Genomic DNA, 18,478 nt, shown 5'->3' on the forward strand with positions numbered 1-18,478 from the left:
CAAAATAGAGGTGCCGCTCTCCAACTTTTATAACTTTAAATTAAACCTCAGTAACCGGGTCAGTATTGTGGAGGGGAAATTTGCGGGGGTTGGTGGGGGGGGGAAACGTGGGGGGGTGGTGAAGGAGAAGTAGATTGAATTCTGTGGGTTGAATTTTAAGCCCCGATGGGGGCGAGCACAGAGTCGGGCAGGCGCATACATTTGTACCGCCAGCCTGAGTGCCAGTTTTCCAGCTCCATCCCACCCTCCCTGGGCCATTTCCCCGGAGTTGGGATGGGGGTGGTGGCAGAATGGCTGAAGCCAGGCTGGTGGGGGAGGGCCTCTCTGCCTGCTGGAGTGCTGCCCCCTGCTGGAGCGCTGGCCCCATGGTCTACGCCAAGAGGCCGCCTTCAGGCAACTGCACATTTCTCTGATGCCTCCAAGGACCCAGAGGCTGCCTGGAAAATTTCAGTCAGCCTCTGACAATAGGCCTTAATAGGCTTTTAATGAGGTCAATTGGCTACCCACCACTTTTGGGCAGGTAGCCCTCCTGCCCTCCACCCCCATCATCTCGCCTCCGGGAAGGTGGCCCGGGGTCAGGATGGAGTTGACTGAGATGAGGATGGGCTTCCAGAAGGCATTTGATAAAGTCCCTCATAAGAGAGACTGTTAGCTAAAGATGAAGCACATGGAATTGAAGGCAAATTATTGACCTGGTTAGGAAATTGGCTGGACAGCAGGAGGCAGAGAGTAAGGATAATAGGCAGGTACTCTCATTGGCAGGATGTGACTAGTGGTGTCCCACAAGGATCTGTGTTAGGGTCTCAACTATTCACCGTATTTATTAACAACTTAGATGACGGGATAAAAAGCCACATATCCAAATTTGCCGATGACACAAAGATAGGCAGCATTGTAAGATGGAAACATAAAATTACAAAGAGATACTGATAGATTAAATGAAAGGGAAAAACTCTAGCAAATTCATTTCAATGGAGGCAAATCTGAAATCATCCACTTTGAACCTAAAAAGGATAGAACAGGATCCTTTCCAACTGGTGAAAAGTTAAAAACATTGGCGGTCCAAAGAGACTTGGGGGTCTAGGTACGTAGGTCCTTACAATGTCATGAACAGGTACAGAAAATAATTAAAAAGGCTAATGGAATGCTAGCCTTTATATCCTGATGACTAGAATACAAGGGAGTAAAAGTCATGCTTCAGCTATACAAAGCCCTGGTTAGACCACACCTGGAGACAGAGCAGTTCTGGGCAACACACCTTAGGAAGGATATATTGGCCCTGGAGGAAGTGCAGCACAGATTTACCAGAATAATACCTGGACTCCAACGGTTAAATTACGACAAGAGATTACACAAACTAGGGTTGTATTCCCTGGAATTGAAAAGCTTAAGGCGTGATTTGATTGAACTTTTCAAGCTATTAAGGGAAACAGATAGAGTAGACAGAGAGTCTAAGCCTTAACTTATAGTGAAACCTTTCAGGAGTGAAATATGAAAACACTTCTACACAAAAAGGGTGATAGCAGTTTGGACCACTCTTCTGCAAACTGCAATTGATGCTAGATCAAATGTTAATTTTAAATCTGAGATTCATAGATTTTTGTTAACCAAAGGTATTAATGGATATGGGGCAAAGGCCCATTAATGGAGTTAGGTCCCAGATCAGCCATGATCTTACTGAATGACGGAACAGGTTCGAGGGGCTCTTCCTCTTATATTCCTTGGAGAAATATTTTCACTCAAAGGGTTGTGAATCTTTGGAATTCACAACCCCAGAGGGTTGCAAGATACTCAGTCAATGAGTATATTCAAGATTGAGTCCATAGGTTTGGGTACTAAGGGAATCAAAGGATATGGAGATTGGGCAGGAAAGTGGAATTGATATAGTCAGCCATGATCTTATTGAATGGTAGAGCTGGCTCGAGGGACCATATGGCCCACTCCTCCTCCGATTTCTAATGTTTTTATCCCCAGTTTTAATCTCCCCACCGTTGGCAGCTGTGCCTTTACCTACCTAGGCCCTAGGCTCTGGAATTCCCTCTCCAAACCTCTCTGCCTCTCCATCTCTCTCTTTTCCTTATAGGGTATCCTTAAAACCTGCCACTTTAACCAAACTTTCCCATTCTAATATCTCAGTCACCTGTCCTAATATCTCCTTATGTGGCTCGTTGTCAACTTTTCTTTGATAACACTCCCTTGAACCTTTAACGGTGCTACATATATCCAAGTTGTTGTGTTATGTCTTCTCATTTTTTTTTAACCTTGCTAGTTAAAGTTAGAGGTTATGACATGAGTTGGTGATTGTCGGGAGGTAAGAATAAAGACTGAGGGGATTGAGGGGATATCGCAAGTAGTGTTCCCAAAGGACCTGTACTGGGACATCAGCTTTTCAACATATATTATCAATGACCTGGATGAAGGAATAGGGAGGTCTATATCCAAGTTATGAGGCACACTAAGCTATGAGGCACATTAAGTTGTGTAATTGGCAGCGGGAAGTTACAAAGGGACATTCACAGATTAAGTGAGTGGGTAAAACTGTGTCACATGGAGTTCAATGTGAAACGGGTGAAGTCATTCACTTTAGATCCAAGAAAAACAAATCGAAATATTTTCTAAAAAAACAACTTTCATTTATATAGCATCTTTAACGTGGTAAAACATCCCAAAATGCTTCACAGCAAAATTTGACACCGAGCCACTTAAGGAGATATTAGGACAGATGACCAAACGTTTGGTAAAAGAGGTAGGTTTTAAGCAGTGCCTTAAAGGAGAAAAGAGAGGTAAAGAGGTGGAGAGGTTTAGGGAGGGAATTCCAGAGCTTAGGGCCAAGGCAGTTGAAGGCATATCCGCCAATGGTCGAGTAATTAAAATCGGGGATGTTCAAGAGGCCAGAATTGGAGAAGCATAAATATGTCAGAAGGTTGTGGGGCTGGAGGAGATTACAAAGATGGAGAGAGGTGAGCGAGAGACTAGGACATGTGGAAGAAAAAAGAGAGTTAGGGGTGCATGTGGACAGATCACTAAAGGTTAGTGCACAGATACAAAAAGCAATCAAAAGGTGAATAAAAAGTTGGCTTTTATCTCAAAGAGGTTGCAATACAAAGGGGACTAAGCTATGCTTCAGTTGTACAGAGCCTTGGTCAGCCCTATCTGGAGTACTATTGGTCAGTTTGTGAACTGCACAGAATGATATATTAGCCCTGGAGGGGATGCAGCACAGATTCACCATAATAATGCCAGGTTTAGAGGGTTAAGTTATCAGGACAGGTTGCATATACTTGTTTTGTATTTAGAAGGTGATATTATTAGGTTTTTAAAATGATAAAAGGATTCTATAAGGTAGATAGAAACTATTTCCTCTGTTGGGGGAATTCACAGCAAAGAGGCATAACCTTCAAATTAGAGCTAGGCCTCTCAGGGTTGATGTCAGGAATTGCTTCTTCTTAAAAAGGGTAGTAGAATTCTGGAATTATCTCCTCCAAAATTCTGTAGATGTTGTTTCCAAGATAGAGATTGATAGATTTTTATTAGTTGAGGGAATCGAGAGATGTGGACCAAGACAGGTAAACGGAGTTGAGGTACAGGTCAGCCATGATCTAACTGAATGCTGAACAGGCTCAAGAGATTGGATGGCCTCCTCAGTTAGCTCACATATCTCACTCACAAATCAGGGGGAAAATCTCCACTGGTTGGAGTCATATCTAGCAGAAAGAAAGATGGTTGTGGTTGTTGGAGGTCAATCATCTCAGTCCCAGGACACCACTGCAGGAGTTCCTCAGGGTAGTGTCCGAGGCCCAACCATCTACAGCTGCTTCATCAATGACCTTCCCTCCAACATAAGGTCAGGAGAGGGGATGTTCACTGATGATTGCACAGTGTTCAGTACCATTTGCGACTCCTCAGAGACTGAAACAGCCCGTGTCCATGTGCAGCAACATTCAGGCTTGGGCTGATAAATGACAAGTAACAGTCACCCACACACATGCCAGGCAACGACCATCTCCAACGAGAGAGAGCCTAACCATTTCCTTTGACATTCAAAGGCATTAACATCGCTGAATCCCCCACTATCAACATCCTAGGGATCACCATTGACCAGAAACGTAACTGGACCAGCCATATAAATACTGTGGCTACAACAGTAGGTCAGAGGCTGGGAAGTCTGCAGTGAGTAACTCACCTCCTGACTCCCTAAAGCCTATCCACCATCGACAAGGCACAAAAGTTAGGAGTGTGATGAAATAACCTGAACTTGCTTGGATGAGTGCAGCTCCAACAACACTGAAGGAGCTCAACACCATCCAGGACAAAGCAGCCCACTTGAATGGCACCCCATCCACCACCTTAAACGTTCACTCCCTCCATCAGGGGCGCACAGTGGCAGCCAGTGTGTACTATCTAAAAGATGCACTCCAGCAACTCACCAAGCCTCCTTCAACAGCAACCTTTGAAACCTGTGACCTCTACCAGGTAGAAGGACACGAGCAGCAGACACATGGGAACACCTCCACCTGCAAGCTCCCCTCCCAGTCACACACCATCCTGACTGAAAATATATCACCATTCCTTCACTGTCGCTGGGTCAAAAACCTGGAATTCCCTTCCTAACAGCACTGTAGCTGTACCTATACCACATGGACTGCAGCAGTTCAAGAAGGTGGCCCACCACTGCCTTCTCAAGAACAATTAGGGATGGGCAATAAATGCTGGTCTTGCCAGAGATGCTTACGCCCCATGAATGAATAAATAAAATTGTATTTTTGAACTTTGAATCAATGTGTCTCTGAAAACTAGTTCACCTCTATAAAGAACCCATGGAGGAAGTAGTCTAAAGGTCACATTTTGACAGATGTACTAGCAGTCAAAAGCCTTGTGGCTGATTCCATACATGTACCACCTTTCTTTGGGAGAACATGGACCAGTCCAGATAAATACTCAACAAATTCCCCTGAGAACACGGAACCGTGACGCATCTCAAAACCTTTACAACTTGTCTGAGACAGCAAAATCAGGGCTCTCCCACAGTATAAATAACCAGGGTTTATATGTACTCCCTTGCCCTCCATCAATAAAATTAAATTAAAAACTAAAGCTACAAAGCTGTGGAGGGGAACTGGCTGCTCATTTTTATTCTCCTCTTGTTTAATGGTGCTGGGATTGATGTGATTTGGCTCAGAGACATTCTTCCACGTTTTTCTCAGGGGCTTTGTAGATTGTGTAAATGAGAGTCTGGCTGCGAGGGAGTTCCCCCAGGTCCTGAAGGCAATCTTTTTCATCACCAAGCTCTCCAAATTCAGATTCGACGTTATAAAATTTACAGGGCAGAAGGAGGCCATTCAGCCTATCACACCTGTGTCAGTTCGAAACATCCAACCAGAGCTCTCTATTCTAAACCCCATTCCCTGCTTTTTCCCCAGATTCTTAATACATATACAGCCTGGTTGACAAGTACAACAAATAATTTAAAAGACTAATAATGGCCTTTATCTCAAGAGAACTGGAATACAAAGGGATAGAAATGTTACAGCTGTAGGAATCTCTGATTAGACTACCTCTGTAGTACTTCAGTTCTGAGCACTACCTCATGAAGGACATAATGGCCTTGGAAGAGTGCAGGGCAGACTCAGTAGAATAAAACTGGGGCTAAAAGGGTTAAATTACCAGGACAGGTTGCCTAGAATAGGGTTGTATCCCCTTGAGAATAAAAGATTAAGGTGGGTGATGTAATTGAGGTGCTTAAGATGATTAAAGGAGTTGATGGTATAGATAGAGAGAAACTATTTACTCTGGTGGGGGAGGGGGACGTGAGTCCAGAACAAAAGGACATGACCTTAAAATTAGAGCTAAATCATTCAGGAGTGATGTCAGGAAGCATTTCTTCACAAAAAGATGGTGGAAATCGGGAACGTTCTCCCCAAACAAGCTGTTGGGGATGTGGGGGAGGAGGTCAAGTGAAAATTTCAAAACTGAGAGTGATAGATTTTTGTTGGGTAAGGGTATTAAGGGAGATGTAACCAAGGTGGATAAATGGAGTTAAAATACAGATCAGTCATGGTAGAACAAGCTCAAGGGGCTGAATGGCCTCCTCCTGTTCTTATTCCTATGCTTCAATCCCTGTTTGTTACCCTCTGGAGGTAATATTAACTTTCGGTGATATTTTGAATGGGAAATATTGCTGCCTATTGTACATTCTACGCTTTTCATTGACTTTGAAGATTATCGGACCTGGGGGTAAAATGAGCAACTGATTCATTTTCGCCTGCTTTGTACTACAGCCCAAGACCTTTGACTAATCTTTCACGGATGTGATCAGGCACTGAATACATCCATGGCTTTATTTAATCGCTGTCCACTATTCAGGGATAGTTATTCATCTGGTTAGATCAGAAACATCCCAAACACAACAGTCACTGTGAAATACACAGCGTTTACCTGAAACAGAGAAGTTCCACAAGCTGCAATGAGATGAATAACAATCTAATCTTTGTTGGTGTTGGTTGAGGGACAAATGTTGACGAAGGGCATTGGGAGAATGTTACAGCTCAGGAGAAGCTATCAAATCAGCACCAATGGTTGTTTGGTCTAGTCCCACTTTCCACACGCATTAATTTTCTCTTTTTTTTAGAGGTTATCTTACATTTGTGCCCTCTTTGTAATATCTCACTGGCAAATGGAAACCATTCATCTTCATACTCATGAAGGGATCACAGGTCAACTCTAAACCTTCTCAGGTCGAGTAAAAAAAGCTCCAAGTTCCCTTTATATCTGAAGTTCTTTGCCTGTGGTAGTGTTGCAGTGAATCTAAGCTGCACCTTCTGCCTTTTACTTTACATCCTTCCCATAATGGGGAGAAAGATAATCATCTCTGGGTCCGGGCTGACCTCTGCTCTCATTGCGTATAAGGTCACATTAGGCTTTCAATGACATCATGCATTCACTGGGGTATTGTAATATATTTATATCCTGTAACACACAGGATATTGTAATATAGTTAGTATAATTATCACACCCTCAATTATTCTGCAGTCAGTTATCCCCAACCCCCAATTATTCCCAATAGTCAATTATCCTGCCCTCAGTTAACACTGTTTAAAGCTTCTCAGATCGAATGAAAAAGTCCCAACTTCACAAGTCTCACAGTAGGTTTCTATAGAGAGTAGTTTCTATACAGGGGGTTTCTCAATTGGCCGTTTTCTATAACAGGACAATTCCTCTGTCGGGCAGTTCCTCAATTGAGCTGTTTCTACATCAGGCAGTTTCTATAATGCACAGGTTCTGTAACAGGTGTGTATGGTAGGAAAGTGGTTATGTACAAGACTAGTAATCCAGAGATCTGGGCTAATGATTCAGAGATATGAGTTCAAATTCCACAGCAGCAGAGAAATTTAAATTCAATTTATTAAATAAACTCTGGAGTAAGAAGCTCTTATCAGTTATTGGTGACCATGAAACTACTGGATTATTGTAAAACCCATCTTGCTCACTCTGGCCTTTAGGGAGGAAATCTGCTGTTCTTACCCAGTCTGGCCTCTTTGTGACTTCAGACCCACAGCAACATGATTGTTTCTTAACTGCCCTCTGAAATGGCCTAGCAAGCCACTCAGCAATGCCACCACCAAAAAGACTTGCAGGTTGGTAGGTAAATTGGCCATTATAAATTGCCCCTAGTATAGGTAGGTGGTAGGGGAATAGAGGGACAGGTGGGGATGTGGTAGGAATATGGGATTAGTGTAGGATTAGTATAAATGGGTGGTTGATGGTCGGCACAGACTCGGTGGGCCGAAGGGCCTGTTTCAGTGCTGTATCTCTAAAACTAAAAAAATAAAAAAGTTGTCTTCAAGAAGGCAGCTCACCATCACCTTCTCTAACAGGCAATCTCTCTGTAGGGTGGCCGATCTACCTCGTCAATCTTACATCTATTGAAAATCCAGCCTATGGAACCCATCCATGGCAGAGGCTTCATTGACCTTAACAGCCATAGTCAATCAGTTTAATCCTAATTTATTTTTCATAGTATTTGTGGGACTGCCATACAGACCACGTATGAGTATTTTAATATCATTAGTTAGTAAGAATGGTCTGTTGGTAGATACTGATTACCAAACCTCATGAACGATGAGGCTTTGGAATGGGGTGCACTAGGACCCTGTGGTATCCTTTGGCATCCAGCCTCTGTCCAGGGGAAGGATTGTGTATATAAGCAGGCTGAAAGTAGGCAGAGAGTCCAATCCAGGATCTCTAACTTGTAGCAACACGAGTAGATACAGAGTGGGGAAAGATGAGTGTGAGCTTCGAGTCAATGCAGACCTCGTCTTACAGAAAGCGCTTTGGGGGTCTCAGCACAGTCCCTGGGAGCAGATACAGCTTCATAAAGAGGTACCAAGTAATGCAACAATCTGACAGCAGCCTTGCCTGTAACCTGAGCAACAGCTCATATATTGGGACAGGCAGCAGTTTGCTCTAGTCTGTACTGTGACTGTAACTGTGGCTAAGAGCTACCCCTTCAGATGCAAGTACAGAAATATCTGGACTTTCAAACATCAGCTTTCTACCAGTCACCTCTTAGGATTTGTACTGGTTTGGACTGGTCAAGGATCTCACTGTACAGTATCTGGACTGGTTTAGAGCTGGTCCATACTCTGGTACAGTCTGCAGACCTGTTTGCACCTGGTCAAGGCTCTTTCCCAAGTGTCTGTGCTGGTTCAGTGCTCTGTTTAGACCTGCTGTTTAACTGTTGCTAAATTAAGTCTTTCATTCTAAGTGTTTTTATTAACCCAAGCATTGGCAATCAGCAATCTCTACTTAGCAAAGAGAAGGAGGGGTTCTCAGTTGGCGGGGGATGGGGGAGAGAGAGAGGAGGGGTTCTCAGAACTGGGGGGATGGAAGAGAGAGAGTGAGAGTGGAGTCAGTATGTGAGGGAGAGAGACTGGGTCTCAGTACAGAGGGGAGAGAGAGAGGGGTCTCAGTATGGGGGGAAGAGAGTGAGAGGGTGGTCTCAGTACAGGGGTGGAAAGAGAAAGGAGGTTTCTACAGCACGGGAAGAGAGAGAAAGGGGTCTCAGTACAAGGATGGAGAAAGAGAGGGGTGTCAGTACAGGGGGGAGCGAGACAAACTGGGGGTCTTTATGTGAGGAAGAGAGCGTCTCAGTACGGGGGAAAGAGAGAGAGAGCAGGGGGGGTCAGTGTGGGGAGCAAACAAGCGAGAGAGGGGGCTCTCCGTGTGTGGGGAGAGAGAGAGAGGGTGGTTGCAGTGCAGGGGAAGAGAGGGATGCCTCAGTATGGGAGAAGAGAGAGAGAAAAAAAGAGGGTGGTTTCAGTATGGGGGGGAGAGAGAGAGAGAGAGTGTCTCAGTGCAGAGAGAGAGGGGGGGTTCTCAGTGTTAGGGAGAGAGGGGACTCAGTATGGGGGGGGAGTGGTGGCAAGAGAGATTGTCAGTATTGGGGGAGGGGGACAGAGAGAGGACAGTCTCAGTACAGGGAGGGAAGAGAGAGAGGGGACTCTATGGGGGCAAGAGAGAGGAGTCAGTACATAGGGGTAAGAGAGAGAGTTCTCGATGGGAGAGAGTCAGTACAGGAGGAGAGAGATAGAGGGGTGGGTCTCAGTATGGGGGGTAAAGAGAGGGGTCTCAGTATATGGGAATAGGAGAGGCATCTCAGTATGGGGAAAAGAGAGAAAGTGGGTAAGGCCTGGTGGGAGAGGGTGTGGTCTCAGCACAAGGGGTTTGGGGGGATAGAGAGGGAGGTCTCAGTATGTTATGGAAGGAAGAATGCATTCTTCTTTTAATCGATCTCTTAATCATACATTAAGTGCCAGACACCCCTATACCCCTACCCACCCCGCCCCCCCATGATCAGACCACTGCCCCCACCCCCAGCCCTGCCTGCTCCAGTTGCCAGGAGGGAATTTTAAGGAAATGGCACCTCCTAGTGAATTCTGAAAGTATTGCTCTGCTGATATGAGAATTGTCCTGTGGTGAAATCCTTTAACAGTGAGTTAAATTGCAAAAATACAGACTATTTAAACATTGAGAGACAGAGAGCTCTGGAAATAGTATGGTGAAAAGTAGCAACGTTTTACTGAGGCCTTGGTGAGACCACATCTGGAGTTTTGTGTGCAGTTTTGGTCTCCTTATCTGAGGACGGATATTCTTTCCTTGGAAGGAGTGCAAAGAAGATTTACTCGGCTGATTCCTGGGATGGCAGGATTGACATATGAGGAGAGATTGGGTCGACTAGGCCTATATTCACTAGAGTTTAGAAGAATGAGGGGATCGCATAGAAACCTATAAAATTCTAACAGGACTAGACAGGCAAGATGCAGGGAAGATGTTCCCAGTAGCTGGGGAGTCCAGAACCAGGGGGCACATCTCAGGATACGGGGTATGTCATTTAGAACCGAGATGAGGAGAAATTTCTTCATTCAGAGGGTGGTGAACCTGTGGAATTCTCTACCTCAGAAGGTAATGGAAACTAAGTCATTAAATATATTCAAGAAGGAGATAGATATATTTCTTAATGCCAAAGGGATCAAGGGATATGGGGAGAAAGCGGGAACAGGATACTGAATTAGATGATCAGCCATGATCCTTTTTGAATGGCGGAGCAGGTCTGAAGGGCTGAATGGCCTACTCCTGCTCCTATTTTCTATGTTTCTCAGCCCCAAAATGAACAGAAAAAGATTGGAAGGAATAAAGTAAACAAGAACCAAATCAGATGAGACATTAAGCTGAGGCCCTGTCTGTCCTCTCAAGTAGAATTAAAAGATCCCATTCCACTATTTTGAAGAAGAGCAGGGGTGTTATCCCTGGTGTCTTGGCCAATACTTATCCCTCAATCAACATCACAAAAACAGATTATCTGGTTGTTAGCTCATTACTATTTGTGGGATCTTGCTGTGTGCAAATTAGCTGCTGCTTTTCCTACATTGCAACAGTGATGACACTTTAAAAGTACTTGATTGATGGTAAAGTCCTTTGGTCCTGAATTTGTGAAAGATGCTATATAAACACAATCTTTCTTTATATTCTGCTGCCTTGGCACTTGAATATTTATTGGAGAACTAGGTATTTGGACTTGAGAACATTGCCTGGAGCTGATTGGCCAGAAAGCTATTGTGCATTCAGCATGGAGCTCACTGGATTGAGTACCTGCTCCCAGCCTTGGTTAACCTTTCCTTCAGTTAGAAACTAAATTAGAAAGAATGAATAAATTACATCTTTAATACAGAGAGTGGCTGGAAAGTTCCATGATGGATTAGCAACTGTGAAAGAAACAAAAGAACAGGAACCAAAGAAACGAAGGACAGTTACCAGCGTTACCAAGCAGATGGGTAGTTCACTTTTAACTTCCTTGACCTTCTGACATGGAGGTTCATGAGCATCAATGGACAAGAAACCCTGCAGGTTAGAAAGTCCCAAGTTTGATTCTTGGTCTGTGGAGCTCACTGATCTTAGCCAAGTGGTGATAGAGATGAGTACCTTGACCTCAGTGCCCCTGAGCCAGGGAGGGCCATAACCAGCCAGGGCTCCAGTTCATGATCACTCATTAGTGCCCATGCGAGAACAATGAGTGAGGACAGAGTGCCTCCCATGATCACTTATGCTGCCAGTCCTCACTGTCTAGACTTGCATGTGTGAAATGGCTATTTCAGTACACTGGGTATAAGAAATAAGATCATTGGTGGAAGAGTCGAGAACCACAGGACACAGATTTAAGGTGAATAGCAAAAAAAACAACAGCGACATGAGGAAAAACTTTTTTACACAGTGAGTGGTTAGGGTGTGGAATGCAGAGTGTGGTGGAGACAGATTCAGTTGAGGCTTTCAAAACCGAATTGGATAAGCACCTGAATGTAAAAAATTGCAGGGCTACAGGGAAAGAGCAGGGGAATGGGACTAGCTAAATTGCTTTTGCAGAGAGCTGGCACAGATACGGCAGGCCAAATGGTCTCCTTCCGTGCTGTAACCATTATATGATTCTGTAAGAAATAGGAGCTGGAGTAGGTCATTCAGCCCTTCAAGCCTGCTCTGCCATTCAGTGCTGACCTCCGACCTCAATTCCACCTTCCCACACTATCCCTGTATCCCTTAGCAACCAAAAATTGATTTTCAATATGTTCGGTGACTGAGCGTCCACACCTCTCTGGAGTAAGGAATTCCAAAGATCCTCAATCCTTTTGAGTGAAGAAATTTCTCCTCATCTCAGTTCTAAATGGCTGACCCCTTATTCTAAGACTGTGACCCTATGCTCTAGACTCACCAACCAAGGGAAACATCCATGCAGCATCTATCCTATCAAGCCCTTTTTGAATTTATATGTTTCAATGAAATTACCTGTCATTCTTCTAAATTCCAGGGAATATAGGCCTAGTCCACTCAATCTCTCCTCATAGAACAGTCGCCTCACCTCAAATCAATCTAGTTAGCTGTTGTTGCATTCCCTCCAAGGATAATGTATCCTTTCTTAAGTAAGGAGAGCAAAACTGTACACATGGTAGCATTTGGATCTGTTATTGATCTAGTAATCCGAGTCTTGGACTAGTAATCCGGAGACATGAGTTCAAATCCCACCATGGCAGCTGGGGAATTTCAATTCAGTGAATTAAATAAATCAGGAGTGAAAAGTTAATCTCACTAATGGTGTAGCAAGAATTTTTTTTTTTGCTGTCTAAAATTTTAGCTTCTAGTAGGGAAAAAAAGCACTTGGGAGATGTTTGAATTATTAGGCCCATCCTGATTGGCTGCTGGCTACACAATCATGGAAAGTCACTCCCCTCCTTATTTCAGTTGAAAAATCTGTTTAAAATATCTCTGACCTGAATTACTTTTCAGAGATGGATCAACCACTTGGTACTTCTGGCTGAGGATGGTTGCAAATGCTTCAGCCTTGTCTTTTGCACTCACGCTCTGGGCTCCGCCATCATTGAGGATAAGGATGTTCATGGAGCCTGATCCTCCCATTAGTTGTTTAAATGTCCACAACCATTCACGACTGCAGGACTTCAGAGCTTTGATCTGATTCATTGGTTGTGGGAACACTTAGCTCCATTTATCACACAGTGCTTCTGCTGTTTAACATGCATGTATCATCATCAGGTCAGCACCTCATTTTTAGATTTGACTGGGGCTGCTCCTGCCATGCTTTCCTACACTCTTCATTGAACCAGGGTTGGTCCCCTGGCTTGATAGTAATGGTAGAGTGACAAATATACCAAGTCATAAGATTGCAGATTGTGGTGAAATACAGTTCTGCTTCTGCTGATGGTCCACAGTGCCTCGCGGATTCCCAGTTTTGAACTTCTAGAATAAAAGCAAAATACTGCAGGTGCTGGAAATCTGAAATAAAAACAAGAAATGCTGGAAATACTCAGCAGGTCTGGCAGCATCTGTGGAGAGAGAAGCGGAGTTAACGTTTCAGGTCAGTGACCCTGCATCAGAACTGGTCACCTGACCTGAAACGTTAGCATCTGTGGAGAGAGAAGCAGAGTTAAACGTTTCAGGTCAGGTGACCAGTTCTGACGAAGGGTCACTGACCTGAAACGTTAACTCCGCTTCTCACTTCACAGATGCTGCCAGACCTGCTGAGTATTTCCAGCATTTCTTCTTTTTATTTGAACTTCTAGATCTGTTTTGACTCTATCCCCATTTAGTACAATGGTAGTTCCACATAACATCAGAACATGATGGAGGATGTCCTCAGTGAGAAAACAGGATTTCCTCTCCACAAGGACTATGTGGTCACTTCAACCAATACTGCCATGAGCAGATGCATCTGCAACAGGTAGATTGGTGAGGACAAGGTCAAGTAGGTTTTTCCCTTCTTCTTGGTTCCCTCAGCACCTACTGCAGGCCCAGTCTGGCAGATATCTCCTTCAAGGCTCAGCCTGCTCAGTCAGTAGTGATGCTACCAAATCACTCTTGGTGATGAGCATTGATTGATGTCTCCCACCCAGAGTACATTCTGTGCCCTTGCTATGCTTAGCGATTCTTCCATGTGGTGTTCAACATGGAGGAGCACTGATTCATCTGCAGGAGATTTCCTTGCACGTGTTTGTCCTGATGCCATGAGACTTCATGGGCTCCAGAGGCAATGTTGAGGACTCCCAGGGCTACTCTCTCAACTGCATACCACTGTGCCACCACCTCTGGGACAGGACATATGCAGGGATGGTGATGGAGGAGTTTGAGACATTGGCTGAAAAGTATGATACTATATGTATGACCATGTCAGGCTACTCCATGGCGCATGCCTGGGCAAATTTATGGAGGTTGAGAGTTGCCCAGTCGTCAAAACCCCCCTCTCGGCCTTTCTGGTGGGGTCCAAAGGAGTGCAGGACACGACGTTTGGCACCAGTATGGCTGTAGGAACTGCCGGAAACATGCCAAAGGTGACACATGACCGCCTACGGGGTTCCGCTCCGGATTTTCTGTTAGGGTTTACTCCCTTAGCCTTGGTCTCTCCCGAGATGCCCACAAGGCAGTGGGGTTGTTGGGGCCCCTACACAGGTGCAGGATGGTGCCGGTGGGAGGAGGGGACGCAAGGGGGAGGGGTAGAGGGAGGGGGTGGGGGGGGGGGTGCAGGGGAAGGGGGTGCGGGGTGAAGATGGTGCGAGGGGGGGGCGGGCTGGGACGGGGTTGTGAGGGGGTGAGCTGAGAGGGTGGAGCAGGGAAGGGGACGGGGGGTGGGGGGGGGGTGGAAGGGGGGTAAAGGGGGGGGGAGGGGGGGTGGAATCTGGTGCAGGTAATAAGCCATTTCCTCAGTGCCCACCATCGACGTCCGGAAAGCTCATCCACGTCCTTCGGGAGGTGAAGCATCATTTGGCAGACTTAGAGGTGATTACATTTGCTAAGGGTTTTTTTTTTGCAGTGGTTTAAATAAAGGCATGCAGCATTGCCGACAGTGCGCTGCAGATGCTCTCCGAGCCATCTCCCGCGGGCGCTTTGAAGTTGCGGCCGGGGGGGCCGTTCGTGGATGTTTTGGGTGTTCGGGGCACCTTTTCACAGGACTTCTCTCGGGTCCCGCAGCTCCTTCTTCACCTCAATGGACTTACCGCATGCCGTGGCTGCAGACACTCTGGACTGTGACTCATGACTGCGCCATGGAGAGGTCACTCCATAGTTGCCTCACAGCGACTGAAACAACACGGAAGGCAGCAGTTACGGGTTATAAGTCCAGATAAATTGGCGTAGAAACTGGGCGCCACGGGTTGCCTTTGTCGGTGGGAGAGGTCATTGCACCTCACTGGACAGCTACCGCCCGCCTCAAACCGGGCAGCCCCCGGTCAATAAGGTTCTGTCCCGCCACAGTCTGCCTGCTTCAATGGGTGCTTGGAGCTCAGGGTCATTGCCCGAAAGGTGGACTGATACACCGCACCAAACAACATGAAAAAAGGAAAGAAGGTACCAGCCCTTCGCTTTGCAAGCTGGAACGTCAGAACTATGTGTCCTGGCCTGTCGGAAGACCTTACACAAATCAACGATTCTCGGAAGACCGCCATCATTAACAACGAGCTCAGTAGACTCAATGTGGACATTGCAGCACTTCAGGAGACTCGCCTCCCCGCGAGTGGCTCTCTAGCAGAGCAAGACTACACCTTCTTCTGGCAGGGCAGGGATCCTGAAGAACCAAGACAGCATGGAGTGGGCTTCGCCATCAGAAACTCCTTGCTCAGCATGATAGAGCCTCCCTCAAATGGCTCGGAACGCATACTGTCCATCCGACTGCTCACCACCTCTGGTCCAGTACACCTACTCAGCATCTATGCTCCAACACTCTGTTCCGCACCTGAAGCTAAAGACCAGTTCTATGAACAACTCCATAACATCATTAGCAGCATCCCCAACACCGAACACCTATTCCTGCTGGGGGACTTTAATGCCAGGGTTGGGGCCGACCATGACTCATGGCCCTCCTGCCTTGGGCACTATGGCGTTGGAAGGATGAATGAGAACGGGCAGAGACTGCTTGAGTTGTGTACCTATCATAACCTCTGCATCACCAACTCGTTCTTTCACACTAAACCCTGTCACCAGGTTTCATGGAGGCACCCAAGATCACGTCGTTGGCACCAGCTAGACCTCATTGTCACAAGGCGAGCCGCCTTAAACAGTGTTCAAATCACACGCAGCTTCCACAGTGCGGACTGCGACGCCGACCACTCCCTGGTGTGCAGCAAGGTTAGACTCAGACCAAAGAAGTTGCATCATTCCAAGCAGAAGGGCCACCCGCGCATCAACACGAGCAGAATTTCTCACCCACAGCTGTTACAAAAATTTCTAAATTCACTTGTAACAGCCCTTCAAAACACTCCCACAGGGGATGCTGAGACCAAGTGGGCCCACATCAGAGACGCCATCTATGAGTCAGCTTTGACCACCTACGGCAAAAGTGCGAAGAGAAATGCAGACTGGTTTCAATCTCATAATGAAGAGCTGGAACCTGTCATAGCCGCTAAGCGCATTGCACTTTTGAACTACAAGAAAGCCCCCAGCGATTTAACATCCGCAGCACTTAAAGCAGCCAGAAGTACTGCACAAAGAACGGCTAGGCGTTGCGCAAACGACTACTGGCAACACCTATGCAGTCATATTCAGCTGGCCTCAGACACCGGAAACATCAGAGGAATGTATGATGGCATGAAGAGAGCTCTTGGGCCAACCATCAAGAAGATCACCCCCCTCAAATCTAAATCGGGGGACATAATCACTGACCAATGCAAACAGATGGACCGCTGGGTTGAGCACTACCTAGAACTGTACTCCAGGGAGAATGCTGTCACTGAGACTGCCCTCAATGCAGCCCAGCCTCTACCAGTCATGGATGAGCTGGACATACAGCCAACCAAATCGGAACTCAGTGATGCCATTGATTCCCTAGCCAGCGGAAAAGCCCCTGGGAAGGACAGCATTACCCCTGAAATAATCAAGAGTGCCAAGCCTGCTATACTCTCAGCACTACATGAACTGCTATGCCTGTGCTGGGACGAGGGAGCAGTACCCCAGGACATGCGCGATGCCAACATCATCACCCTCTATAAAAACAAAGGTGACCGCGGTGACTGCAACAACTACCGTGGAATCTCCCTGCTCAGCATAGTGGGGAAAGTCTTTGCTCGAGTCGCTCTGAACAGGCTCCAGAAGCTGGCCGAGCGCGTCTACCCTGAGGCACAGTGTGGCTTTCGTGCAGAGAGATCGACTATTGACATGCTGTTCTCCCTTCGTCAGATACAGGAGAAATGCCGTGAACAACAGATGCCCCTCTACATTGCTTTCATTGATCTCACCAAAGCCTTTGACCTCGTCAGCAGACGTGGTCTCTTCAGACTACTAGAAAAGATCGGATGTCCACCAAAGCTACTAAGTATCATCACCTCATTCCATGACAATATGAAAGGCACAATTCAACATGGTGGCTCCTCATCAGAGCCCTTTCCTATCCTGAGTGGTGTGAAACAGGGCTGTGTTCTCGCATCCACACTTTTTGGGATTTTCTTCTCCCTGCTGCTTTCACATGCGTTCAAATCCTCTGAAGAAGGAATTTTCCTCCACACAAGATCAGGGGGCAGGTTGTTCAACCTTGCCCGTCTAAGAGCGAAGTCCAAAGTACGGAAAGTCCTCATCAGAGAACTCCTCTTTGCTGACGATGCTGCTTTAACATCTCACACTGAAGAATGCCTGCAGAGTCTCATCGACAGGTTTGCGTCTGCCTGCAATGAATTTGGCCTAACCATCAGCCTCAAGAAAACGAACATCATGGGGCAGGATGTCAGAAATGCTCCATCCATCAATATTGGCGACCACGCTCTGGAAGTGGTTCAAGAGTTCACCTACCTAGGCTCAACTATCACCAGTAACCTGTCTCTAGATGCAGAAATCAACAAGCGCATGGGTAAGGCTTCCACTGCTATGTCCAGACTGGCCAAGAGAGTGTGGGAAAATGGCGCACTGACACGGAACACAAAAGTCCGAGTGTATCAGGCCTGTGTCCTCAGTACCTTGCTCTACGGCAGCGAGGCCTGGACAACGTATGCCAGCCAAGAGCGACGTCTCAATTCATTCCATCTTCGCTGCCTTCGGAGAATACTTGGCATCAGGTGGCAGGACTATATCTCCAACACAGAAGTCCTTGAAGCGGCCAACACCCCCAGCTTATACACACTACTGAGTCAGCGGCGCTTGAGATGGCTTGGCCATGTGAGCCGCATGGAAGATGGCAGGATCCCCAAAGACACATTGTACAGCGAGCTCGCCACTGGTATCAGACCCACCGGCCGTCCATGTCTCCGTTATAAAGACGTCTGCAAACGCGACATGAAATCGTGTGACATTGATCACAAGTCGTGGGAGTCAGTTGCCAGCATTCGCCAGAGCTGGCGGGCAGCCATAAAGACAGGGCTAAATTGTGGCGAGTCGAAGAGACTTAGTAGTTGGCAGGAAAAAAGACAGAGGCGCAAGGGGAGAGCCAACTGTGCAACAGCCC

The 18,478-nt window shown here is 46.4% G+C and overlaps 1 protein-coding gene across 1 annotated transcript in view; it reads left to right on the plus strand.

The window, feature by feature from the left end:
- Window positions 1–8,246: 8,246 nt before the first annotated feature.
- Window positions 8,247–18,478, plus strand: part of gfap (glial fibrillary acidic protein) — a 58,792-nt gene continuing 48,560 nt past the window's right edge. The window contains exon 1 of the mRNA XM_068012926.1: window positions 8,247–8,379. Within this exon, the coding sequence (XP_067869027.1) occupies window positions 8,282–8,379 (98 nt within the window). The 5' untranslated portion in view covers window positions 8,247–8,281. The remainder of the gene's footprint in view (window positions 8,380–18,478) is intronic.

The sequence above is a fragment of the Heterodontus francisci genome, chromosome 33 (assembly GCF_036365525.1).
Source record: "Heterodontus francisci isolate sHetFra1 chromosome 33, sHetFra1.hap1, whole genome shotgun sequence".
Classification (NCBI taxonomy): Eukaryota; Metazoa; Chordata; class Chondrichthyes; order Heterodontiformes; family Heterodontidae; genus Heterodontus; species Heterodontus francisci.